Source organism: Micropterus salmoides, unplaced genomic scaffold, assembly GCF_014851395.1.
Source record: "Micropterus salmoides isolate LMB-PRFRI ecotype aquatic unplaced genomic scaffold, ASM1485139v1 Ms_hic_scaffold_6, whole genome shotgun sequence".
Classification (NCBI taxonomy): domain Eukaryota; kingdom Metazoa; phylum Chordata; class Actinopteri; order Centrarchiformes; family Centrarchidae; genus Micropterus; species Micropterus salmoides.
The window spans coordinates 28,625,231-28,638,068 of record NW_024044348.1 but is presented as its reverse complement, the minus strand read 5'-3'; the positions used below and the strand labels follow the sequence as shown (position 1 = coordinate 28,638,068).

Below are 12,838 nucleotides of genomic sequence, written 5' to 3'. Positions count from 1 at the left end.
GCAGTGTATTATGAGGAACTCCATAACATTTAACGGACAGGATAGTGAGGTATTAATGTCAATGTATCATATGTTAAAGCATTTTAAAGATACATGTCATCATCATATCCTGCAAAAAAACACACTATACTAACATACTTGGGATATTATTACACAGGATCAATCAATAAAAGTGGGCTCTGCTTCCAAGTTGCAGCTGGCACCATCTGTGGTTTTACAATCTGTACAGTAAAACACATTATGTGGTTTACAATAACACCATTATATGGTTTATGAGCAGTCAAACTCTCCTTCATTTAACTGCCTGTCACCACCAAACCAAACCTAGAACTCTGGCAGCCAGTAGGACTAACAGGAAATGAGCAATAATTCATACAAATTGCTCCTTGGAGGAGCTTGACAGTCATGCCCTCCTCCTGGCACGTGTCGCTGCAGGCAGTGATGTACTGACAAGATGAAGCAAGAGCAGGCAAAGCAGGGGACGAGGGTTCAGGCTCAAGGAGCAAGGAAGAGTGTATATGTGACTTAGTGCATCTATGATTCCTGTCTCCTTTTTAACACGAACACCCCCAGGCAAAGAAACAAACATAAACACACACACACTCCTGCTGTGACAGCAGTCAGTAACACCCTAGGTGGCTGCCCTGAGTCAGATATGTACATATACACAAAGTCACAATTGTTCTGTCTTTCTCTATTATTCTGTTGATCTACCTGTGTATATTATCTTTCATAAAAGTGAAAAGACTAATGATCTAATTAGTTATTATACTATCATGAAACTGTGCTGTTTAGCCTTGCCATACAGAATAAACATGTGCAGTACATACTGTTCAATCTTTGCTTCTGAAACAAATAAAAAGTGCCCCCTAAGTGTCACCTTTATGACAACTTTTGCTGATGATCTACAAAATTACAAAATTTATATTAATTTTACTTCTAATTGATGGCAATGTTTATGTTGATCTTGATCTTTTTTATTATTTATAGTAAAATAAATATTGCAGCCAAAGCTCAGATTTCAGTGTAAAATAACACATGGTCCAGCTTTGGCTATGTTTGTGACAATAGCTAACAAACAAAACACATCTGTGTTTGTCAGTGAGTTGGATTTTGTGCAAAATCAGTTAAACCCAAACATACATTATAGAGGCCACAATTCTTTCAGTACAGAGTAGTACAGTTTCACAGAGAGCGCAAGATGATGAAACGCGCTTGCTAAATGATTTTTCTCTTTAGGGTGAAGAAAGGAGATGGGGAAATAAGCAACTCTGTAATTATGACAGAAGGCAATGGGAGGAAAATATAACTTTAACGACCAACTTTAACCAATCGTGTGAGATTGAGGCTACTTATAGTTTTGACTGCTGCCTCCTTTGTAACTACACAGCTACACCAAGTCTCACAGTTCATTTTCCAAAAATATGATGAATGTTAAAAATGATACCTGTGGAATTGTAGAAAAAAAGATTAGGATTTAATGTGAATATCAGTTCACATAATTCAGACCTCCCCTGGTTGCTTTATAGCTGCTCATTATTATGAATCTGTGCACACATACACCGATGAATCTACGCTGCCTCATTAAAATCTGATTCATGCAGACATTCGCATGCATTTAGCCCATACACATTCTATATCCAAAAAAGCAGATCATGTTTAAAATCCACCTCGTATATAAAGTACAGAATCTATAAGCCTCATTTATGCATGTGTGGGCATAAAGGTTTGCAGAGCCTTCACTTGGCCCAGCGTTGCCATAGCAACTGAAGATAGCTGAGCACGGAGGAAGCAGCAGGTATGTGCTGGATAATGATAAATCATCAATGAGCTCTTTTGGTGCTTCGCTGCCTTTTCTCTTGCACACAGAACATTCCCAAACTTTGACCTCAATCCAATCCCAGCTTCTCTTACTGCACCCTCTCAACCTCTTCTGTAATCTCTAAAGTTGCAAGTATCATGCCCTCTGTCATGACTAGTTCACCATAGAGGTGGTTCACACATTCAACCTGGACCAGGCAAAACGTATGTGAAAAGACACTGTTGCATCAACCTAAATGTTATAGTGGGGCCACGACGACAAGATAAGAGTACCGCATAATCCCTTATATCCCTTATATCACCAAAATGGTGTTGGGAATGGTAATCTTCTCCACCCATGGCAAATACAAAAGGATGTCCTACACTGCAGCAAACAAGCATTTTGTCTGACTCTGACATGAATTGATCACAAAAGTGAGAAGAATTTGCTAACCATGAGCACACTATATGTGCTGCATAGTAATTTCATATTGCATCATTTCTGGGTAACAAAGTTTAAAAAGCCTAGCTTTTAAGATACATGATTGTGGCAAACTTTAGTACAACTTCAACACAAATTCACAACCCAAGGTGCCACCCTGCTGAATCCTTAAGTTCAAACACACACACAAACACACGCCCAGCCATTTTAACATTCATTCACAACTCCAGTCTCATTAACTTCATTCTACATTCCCCCTCCCCATCACATATCCTGATACCCTCGGTGGTTTGACCCAGAAGCCACCAACCTAAAAACAGCTAGCTCAAGAACCTCCAGGAGGCATCAGCTGCCTTTCGGGAGGTGAGCTGTAGATAGAGGGGTTAGGATTAAAGTCATAACCCACGTTAAAACGAGACACATCTGTCTTCCTGCCACTAGAGCACATCTGAGATTTATTGCTTGATCACTGTGAGTCTCTGCTGCTCTCTAAATATATACTAAATTACTGAAGATTACAAGAATGAATTACATTTTGCAGCATATTTACTGTTTAAATTAGATACAACATTGTTGCTACGGAATGAAGAGTAATTAGTGATTGTGGAAGAAGTTGATTAATTATTTTGATTCGGGCTAGATTACCAATTGTAAATCACTTTTATATGGTGCAAATTCCTTTTTTGTTTGGACTACTAGATATCCAAAATCACGACAAGTTTTGGAGATACAATTTCTGTGATATGAACTGTATGACTCACTACGACTTACTGTACCTACTACTGCCTACTGAAAGAAATAGCACACAAAGCTGCCCACTACTCATGGGTTTAAGTCTGAGAAACGCATCTCTGCTTTCACCCCTAAATAAAATACTGAATTGAAACATTAAATGTCCTCATATATTGCTTGTGAAAACAACTAGACCACATGGATACCACAATACTGGAACACACATGCGCGCACACACACACACACACACACACGCACGCACACACACACACACAGTAGAGCTGACCACAGCCAGACAGAGCCGATAAACAACACTGTGACACAAGCAAAATAAACAGCACTCAGATACAAAGAGGTATAACACAGTAACACTTATTCCTGAGTAGTAACACAGGAAAGAAAGAGAAACAAAGTACACCTAACTGCTAATTTAGTGAATAGCATAACAAGTAGTTTAAGTGGTAACTACTCAGTACCTTGTTTTAGTGTAAGTGTAACCTATTATTCTTCACCAACAATCAATGTACATCATTCATCTTCAGGTCTCATTCACTCCTTCATACACACGCACACACGCACGCGCACACACACTCACACACGCACACACACACCCAAGCAAGATATAATTGTCTCGGTATTACTGACCTTCCATTGCATACTTCATATCCAGGGCAAAGAGGTTCCACATAATCTCGGCACTGATCTTGCCTGCATTCAGCTCCTGTGGAAACCTAGTGGAATTGAAAAGGAAGTCCAATCAGACTCATTTCCGTATAATGACATGCTCGACTGGGTGGCATGATGGTTTGGCCCAGCCTCAATTTCTAACAAACAACTTAACAGATGTGCAAGAAGACATGGCTGGTGAATCTCATAATCTAATAATCCCCCGTCATTTCCAAACCTGGTTGAATTGGGGCGGAATGGTGATGCATGTATGGGGCTTAAAGACGAGATAAAATACTGGAAGAGATGACAAAGCCAAGGAAAGGGACAGAGACAGAGAAAGGGGTGGCAGCCCATCTGGCAAGTAATCTGCTATTTTGAATGGCTATAGATTTTCAGTCAAAGCTTAAACGTGTGATGTCAATGGTTTAATTAACCGCATCTTTAGACAGTGATGGGTGGACATTTATAGATGACAAGGCCTTGGCCTGAGAAAGGTCAATTTATCAGGAAATGTTTTACTTTGGCTAGAGACCGCCCTGTTTCACAACAAAAAACACATTTGTCCGACGATATCTATTGAAACAGTGATCACCTGCTCAGCCGGTCACACCAGTGACCAAGCCTGTATGCACACAAACACACATACACATACACACATACTCCCAACTTTCCCTCCCCAACATTTGGCACATCCTTTTATGGAGCAGAGGAAAAAACACTGAGACTAGAAGGCGGATTTGTGCTCCCAGTGGCAGAAAAAAAAAACAAGAATCCCAGAAACAATTGCTCCCTCTTTTATCTCTATCACTCTCCAAATCTTTGTCTCAACCTTGATTATTCTCCAGTCTCGCCCTGCACCCACATGGTGTGCTGTAGGCGAGGCAGACAATGAAAAACTCCTCATGGCAAAGATTAATGTAACATCAGCGGCTTCTGTTCATGCCTGTAGATGGTTTACAATCTACTTCCATGTGATGACATAAACGATGATATGTGGTTTACAATCTGCGTGAATATTTCAAGAAATAATCTCTAAAGCTTCTTATCCTTTACACTTTTAAAAACAACTACAGCATCCAATTTTATATTTCCAATCATAAAATAAGTTCTGTTCTTCTAAGTAAATATTCTCAGGACAGAGCAAAATACTCCTTTTTTTCTGGCAGCAGCTCCCATTAAAGGCAAATTTAAAGTCCACTCCTGGGTTTATTGTGAAAATGTACTGTAGTTGCTGCCACTCTGGAACTTGACCAGGGGAATGTGGAGGAAATGGGCATGAATATTGCAAATCTATCATTAGACAGTGTAGGATAGAAAGCTCAGGGCATAAACAGAGACTTAATAAGCATCGTAAATCAGCAAGAGGAAAGAGAAAAGGAAAACAGGAAGGCGAGAGTGTGAGAGGATATGTATGAGCGAGACAGAAAGAGAAAACTATGCTTAATCTTATTTCTTCTCCACTCCAATTTCTTCAGGTTGTGTAGTTTATTTGATTTTTTCAACCAAATCATTGGCAGGACACAAATACAAACGTCCCGCACCCCCCACAACATCATCACCACAACCAGCCCTCTATCCCTTCTTTCTGCAAACAAATCTCTCATCTGTTATGTAATTCAGCGACACTGTGTTCCCCTTTTATCTATCCATGCTGTGGCTCACCATACAAACAAAGCATTTTTACTGCTAGCTTCTCTGGCTGCCACACTGCACTCATTCATGTCTCCACAATCCGTAAATGCATTTTTCAACTTTACAGGAGCTGATGTGCAAGGAGGATTTTTTCCCCCCTCACATTCTCTAAAAACAAAAACAAATTAACATGAGGTTTGAGAAGGATCTCTCTCCGTCATCTATTTAATCCCGTGTGATGAATATTGAAGCCCAAATTTAAGCCAGATAAATAAATAAATAAATAAATACAGTAAAAAATAATATAAATGAGTAGATATATAATCAGGATGGACCTTATTAAAGACCCAAGCAATTACTTATCAGCAAGTTATCTATTTTAATATAACAATATTTCCATATGAAACACTTCCTTCAACCTGCACAAACAACTGTAAATTTAGAGTCACCACATTTATGTCCATTTGGTAACGACTGGTTGGGCATACAGCATGAAGCTTTAGAGCATGCACAGAAAACTCAGCCTCTCGGCTTGTTCGGTGTATATTTAGTATGGCTATTTATACCTTTAAATATAAATGGAGAATATGCTAATTATGCTTACATGCAGATTTAATGTTCACAAAATGTTCAACATGTGTAATGAGAATACCTGACTGATCACCGCAACGGCTGGCATAGCAACCAATTACAGTAAGTACACTTTGAACATTATTTGATCACGCTGCTTGGTAAAAAGTATGTCTCATATAATAAAAAAGTACATACTGGTTAATGACTGGGGTGTAAGCAGTGCGGTCCTCATCGATTACAGACACCATGAGAGTGATGAGTTTTGGCCAAAATTCCAGGTTCTTTATTGACGGACCCTGCTCCTCACGGGGAATGTCCTGCTTCCGGCTCTGAGGAGAAGGAAATAAAGATGGTGGGAGTCAGAAGACTGTTTGAGTGTGTGTGAGGGTAAGTAACAGTTACGTTTATGCAAGCGTAATAAGTTGCCTGAGATCAAAGATGGTCAATGTACTTAACAGACTTTTCAACACATTTATATATTCTGTATCACATGTCATCACATTGTCCTGTCAAGACATTTTTTATGCAATTGATACCATACTTGTAGTTTATTGAACTGAACTGAACAAGAAGTAAAGAGCAGGAAGTTAATATTATTGCAGATGTTAACAGTGTAAGGACAATAAAACCGACAATTAAAAAACTCTATAATGAGGCCCGGTTACCAGACCTAATCTAGGACCTAGATCATCCAAAACCAGAATCTATATGTTACAATCCTTAAGATTTTCATAAAATCAAAGCCAGTTTTTGATTCTATTTATGGTCAGCATTTTTTCAGCAATAATGTATTTACATTTTGTGATTACTGAATATAGTACGTATCATTCGTGGCAGAGTCCCCCATTCTTTATGTGGAATTCAAATTACCTTCACACACACGAGTGAGTCACAGGGTAAAAAAATTATGCTCACAGGTTTACACAGGTTGTTTTCGTGACAAAGCTGCTGCCCAACAAGTGTTTGCTGCCTACAGAATGCTGGGACCTGTAGTGTTAAACTGCACATGCTAGTACCTCTTTTAATGACGTGTGTTACTGAATCAACCAGGACAGCATTGTTACCCTCCAGTAACATGTTTTGTGTAGATGCGGGTGTGCTTCAAAGTGTGTTGCAGAAATCTCTGTGGCTTTCCCGGGTTGAAAGGTGTTGAATCTTAAACCTCTCACTGACTCTACCATCTGTTCACCCCACACTGAGTGCAATCACACTGATCTGTCACCGTCTTCCGCTGCCATGAACAGGTTCCACAAAAAACGAGAAAGGCCATGCACACAAAAGAGTGCAAATACTGGAACAAACTCAGCCATAGCGACAGAGCCGTATCATACACTAACATGACTGTACACACCCTCACTTATGCACGCTGACAATGACAAATATAATCTAAATATAATGTAACTCTGAGTAAAGCGAAATGTATTTTTGATGAAAGGAAATTGTGTTAAAAATGAAACATGTTCAAATCAGTTATTGAATAATTTAGGTTGAATTATATAACAACCTTAAGCATATTGACTTTTGGGCAGCACACAGAAGAGACGTTGTAGTGTGAGCTGTGGAAATGGTAATGCAACGTAAGTCCATTTATCATTAATAAAATCCTTCGAATCTAATCAGTTACTACAATAATGACGTCAATTCTTCTTTAAATATCTGGTGATGCAAGGCATTTAATGCAAGGCGTGTCTTGCAGATGCTGCACTGGAGGAGCTACAGAATTTAATTTCACAGGAACATGAAACATAGACAGGGCTTACAACTGATTCTGTGACAATCAATCATGTCAACCCAGAGTTCACTACTTTAATCATTTGGGTTTGGGGCTGCAAAAGTTAAGTCTATCATCTTATGTGTCATGGTCATGAGAACGGATTACTACTCATTCCAAGGGAGGCTTCATCCCAGGCATCATATTGATCAAAGGCTCATGAATTTCTAATTTGCATATTCACTTATGTTTGCTATGTAGCAAGACATGAAAAATGCTCCGGTTTCAATGTGGAGGCAACTGAGCTTTATATGTAACAGAATCTTAACTCAGAGACTGTGTTGGGACTTGCAATTTAAGATGGACATGCGTTAACTTGGGTTCACAGACACAAAGAATAAATCATCTACAGTATGGGGAAGAATAGCTGAGAACTAAAAACAACATTGGTCAGAGTGATCATAAAGTAAGGCAAGCAGCTCCAAAGACAGATTTGCTCGATCCATTAATCATGAAATTCAAAACATCAGCTGTAAGAAATAGTCCTGCAGTCTGTTTTGGCCCCTAACACATAGTCTATGAAATTCCAATAGTGATGATTACTTCAAAGAGAAAGGTATGGTCTGGTATGGGAGGCCAAGGCCATCAGGGGAAGATATGCAACTACATGCATCAGGGTAAATTTCTATTAAATTGGATGCATGAATAATGAAACAAATATCTCTGCAGGAGGTGACTCAGCTATGCAAAATCTGTCCGTGTGTGTGCGCGCGTTCTAAGCTGTTTGCATATATGAAGGACACTGAAGGTTGTCATCCCTTCTAAATTGAATGCAGTCTGCATCCCACTAAAATGTAGTGTAGAATCCCTTTGCTCATCTTTATTCACCTCAAGTAGGTACCAACACATTGTTAAAGGTGATTAAGTAGCCTGCTGTCGTTTTACAGTTAACAACACAGCCATGGGCTTCACTCTCAGTTCCACTAGGAGGTGAATACTGTACTGAACTAAGAGTGCAGTGTAGTTTCCCTCTACTTCCAGTGCACAGGGTGGTGGGGGCACCAGCAGAAATATTCGTAGCAGGGTATCACTCTCTCTAGAGGGTAGCTAGTGGTTTATGTTTATTGTTTAGCACTTTCAGTCCCTGTGTGGGAGAAATCAGCATTAGCATACAACTTACTCCTCATCAATTCTCGCAATGTGACACAAATTACAGTCTCTGATTGAAGGATGTTCTCGGAGAATGTCACCAAAATCCCAATAGAAAGAGCCATGGGTGGAACTGAAGCTGTTGTAATGCATCTTAAGGCGCAATAAAAAATAATTTGCATATGCACACTTTGTATGTATGGGAAAAGTCTGACAAAATAACAAAATAATCTTCAAATATTGTTAAATCGACCATTTGGGTATTGCTGGCAAATATGTGATGATGTCGATGAGAGAATATTTGAATTGCTTGCTCAGTAACAAGTGGCCTCCTCTGTGGCTCTTATCACAAACAGGCACAGTGGATCCCTGCCTGTGCATGCCTGTCAACGACCCATCCTCCCTCTTCAAAACCCTATTGCTTCTATTTATCTGTCTACGTATGTATAAATATTTACATAATGCAGACACACATGTGCATATATGTGCATTTCATAGTGTGCATGTTACCAGGCATTTCTGGCCTGTGCACCATCTTTGTAGTTTCACATTCCTTCACAGTGAATGGGCCAGAAAGAAACTTACGTTGATTTTTCCTTTTGCCCTTTTCTATGATTCCTTTGCCCTCTTTCCATTTCCCCTTCATCTTGCTTTGCAAAATCCTCCCTTTTCTGCCAGGATTTCAGAAACTGTTAAGCTAGAGCCCCCCTGCCCCTCCTCCCTGCAGTCATTTTACGCTCAGGCAGATGCAGAGAGCTTTGTTGTTATGTTATGCAAGATGCCTCGTTGTGGCTGGGATATTTCACTGCCTGCCTGGCCACCGTGTCAGCTCTTGTGTCGCCGCACTCAGTCACTGTTAGCAACTGGCGAATTGGGGTCTGTAATGTTCTATCCACTGAGTCAAAGGCTATCTAGTGAATGTGAACGTAATAATTTATAGTCACTGTGAGATTTGCTTTGGGTTAAAGATGATGCCTTTTTCTTCTGCCGTGGAGGAAACATTGATGCAGATGCTGTCAATTGTGAAACTGTGGTGGACGAAATTGTAATTAGTGAAAGTGTCTATCTCTCCAGTTTGGTAATTGCTTACAACCCCTCAGGCTGTTTAAACAAAGGAAGCTTATTATTCAACTTCTGAGCGGATTGCACCCATTATCTTAAAAGACATTATCTTCTGTGGTGTGGAGGCCATTTTCCTTCGGAAGTAAATCTGGCAGAGCTGCCTGTTTCCTGATTATTTATTCAGGCAAGGCCAAAGCAAGTAAACTTGCACATGGAAATCGCCATGTGTTTGGAGAAATAAACCATACCTGAGGACTGGGTGATGCTGTTTTTCTTGAAAATGTTTATACATATTGTCCATGTTGAAATCTGGTTTTTGTGCTCATATATTATACATTTGGACACTTGAGATTCAAAAGACCCCTAAACAGATAACATAGTAATTTGCATCATGTCAGGGTTTGGTTTGATTTATGTCCGTCCGAGTTTCTTGTGTCCATGTGTAGCTTTGTTAATTATTTTGTCCTGATTATCCCTCATGTGTCTCACCTGTTCGTTCTCCCTCCCTGCTCATGTGTCTCTATTTATTGACTACATTTCTGTTCAGTCTTTGTTGGATCGTCTTTCCTCCACATTGTGTGTCATCAGTGTCTGTTTATAACATACTGGGGATCCCTATAGCATCATAGGGGATGCCCTGTACCGTCAGTATTTGACTATAAAGGTAGGTATTTATTATATTTAACAGAAAAGAGGAGGGGGTTGGGGTGGATGGAGGGCCACAACCCGGACTTTAAACCAGGAGACCGGTCTTCGTGTCCGGTTTGAAACAAACAGTCAACATTAAATATTTTTATTTCAGTTACACAAGTTACGGAAATTGTGCAAGTTACGTAAGTGACCATGGTTTGGGTTGAAACGTCAGTTAACACATAAGTTAACTAACGTTTCAACCTAAACCATGATCTTTTCCTAATCTTGATCAAGTAGTTTTATTTAATTACGTGCTGTTTCAAAATGGCACATATAATATAATAACCACATATTTATTGTTGCTAAGCATTGCTAACTTGACTGCGGAGTCTTCAACATCTAAGAATTACGCTAAAGGGGTACCCAGAGCGTTAAAAAGCGACGCCATAGGGCCTTGACCAAGCGTCAATATGTGACGAGTCGGGAGTGAGAAAGCTTTGGGATTATTGTTTGTTGCTCTTTTGTTACCCTGTTGGATACTTACTTTTGGATTTCCTCGTCTAGTTTGGACCATGCCACATCATTTGGACTGTTTGGCCACTCTTTGCAAGTGTATATACCATTTTGATAATTAATATGAAACTCAGCTTGCCATGTTCTGAGTCTGCTTTTGGGTCCTAAACCTGTTTTGTGCCTGAGCACACGGCATCCCTTCTGACACATCAGTTAAGTGCTGCCTGATGCTTGGCTGCTTTTATATGGCTCTTCAGCGCCAACTCACTCTTTCTTAAAAGAAGTCCTTCATGCAAAGTTTGCAATAGACATGGTGTACATTTTTATTGTCAGGTAAATGTCAGTCATGATATACAGCCTATTGATTTCCAGCAATGTTGGAGTGAATTTATATTGTCACACATCAACACAAAACACACTAAAGCTGAAAGGGAAGGCGTGATGTCAGCTTTATGACAGGCTGAAGGTGACACGTGCAAACGCATTAGGTGAGAGAGGGGATGCAGGAGAGTTTTCAACACATTAAGTAGGAGTGGCCCTGAAGTAATACATGTTTTCAATATTAATGACATTTTAAAAACTAATTAAAGGCAGATTTTTCAGGTACTCTCCTTGATGAATTCGAGCGTGCTCCATCACCAAGATTAAACAGCTTACATATGGAGTAATGGTGCAGACTCCGTTCTGATTTAAGTTTAGCAGAAAATATTACCAACTTTTACAACTGCACAATTAGCAATTGCAGTTAGTATTAATAGTCTATAGCTTTTTAACATTTGTGTTAAGATGTAGAAACGACTTACATCTATTATCAATATATCAATTTCCTAAATATTATTTTTTATTACTCCATTCACATAACAATTTATCCCAAAAAAATATCAAAAATGTGTCTCATTATTATTTCAATACATTATTCGATTGATCTGAAAGCTGTTTACCTGGTCGAGGAGTTGGTTGTACAGTTCATGACAGTTATCAAAAATGTATTTGTATGTGGAGTCCAGACACGCTTTCACGCAGTCCTTCACCACCATACTGGCTCTTGGTGGACTTTGGAGCTCTTGTACCTGCACAAAGACAAATACACTCGCTTGATTAAAATATTTGCCTTCAGGGTTAGGTGCTCATAGCAGTTTATACTATATAAAACTGTATATTGTGTTAGCAACCCAAATCAATGACAGTTACTGTGTCTTAAATGCATTTCTATGTACAGTATCGTTGGAGTGATAAAGTAATGATATCATATTACATGTTTGAAATATTAATCCGAGGATATCACTTCCTTGTGGAAAAAAGGGCAACCTTCTTACTTCTATTATGTATAATATAAGTTGACATGATGCCAGACTGGCATTTAGATGCACGTACAGTATATCGTATAATAACACTGTAGCTCCTGTGTGTGAGCAGCAGTGTGTAAGCTCAGCATGGACATGGCAAAGAGTGAAAGCTTTGATAACCTAAAGTGACAGTTTTCATTCCTTTGCTCACAGCTGCCATCTTAGCTATGCCTCAGTGGTCCAGCTCTACACCCACACCCCTGCCAAAAGAGAGCTGAATGTAGCCAAGCTTTCCATATAGAAGAAGACAAGTCAAGACAAGGCATACTGTTGGGGGGGGGGGGGGGGGGGGGCAGAAAACATGACAGACCTGCAAGTATTATAAACATAGAGGCTTACAGTAGTTTCCAGGTCAACACACATTACACAAACACAACCCCATGGATTTGAATGGTCAGTGGTGTTGAGAGGGACAGGCTTTTAAAAATCATGAGTTTGAATTGATTTCACCTAAATGAAACGTGTCTAAAATCATTCTGGGTGTATGTTTATAATTGAATTGATTTTACGGGCCATGACCAGTATTGAAGGTGTCTCAGTCACTCAGTCAAAGCACTTCTGTTATAATGAATGACA

At 39.5% G+C, this 12,838-nt stretch overlaps 1 protein-coding gene across 2 annotated transcripts in view; it reads right to left on the bottom strand.

Moving 5' to 3' along the window:
* Positions 1-12,838, bottom strand: part of LOC119890745 (protein unc-13 homolog C) — a 107,530-nt gene that overhangs the window by 39,875 nt on the left and 54,817 nt on the right. For both annotated transcript variants that reach the window (XM_038702126.1, XM_038702127.1), the window contains exons 17-19: positions 11,858-11,986; positions 6,044-6,177; positions 3,620-3,705 (exon numbers count right to left, since the gene is read on the bottom strand). In XM_038702126.1, coding sequence (XP_038558054.1) covers positions 3,620-3,705; positions 6,044-6,177; positions 11,858-11,986 — 349 coding nt within the window. The remainder of the gene's footprint in view (positions 1-3,619; positions 3,706-6,043; positions 6,178-11,857; positions 11,987-12,838) is intronic.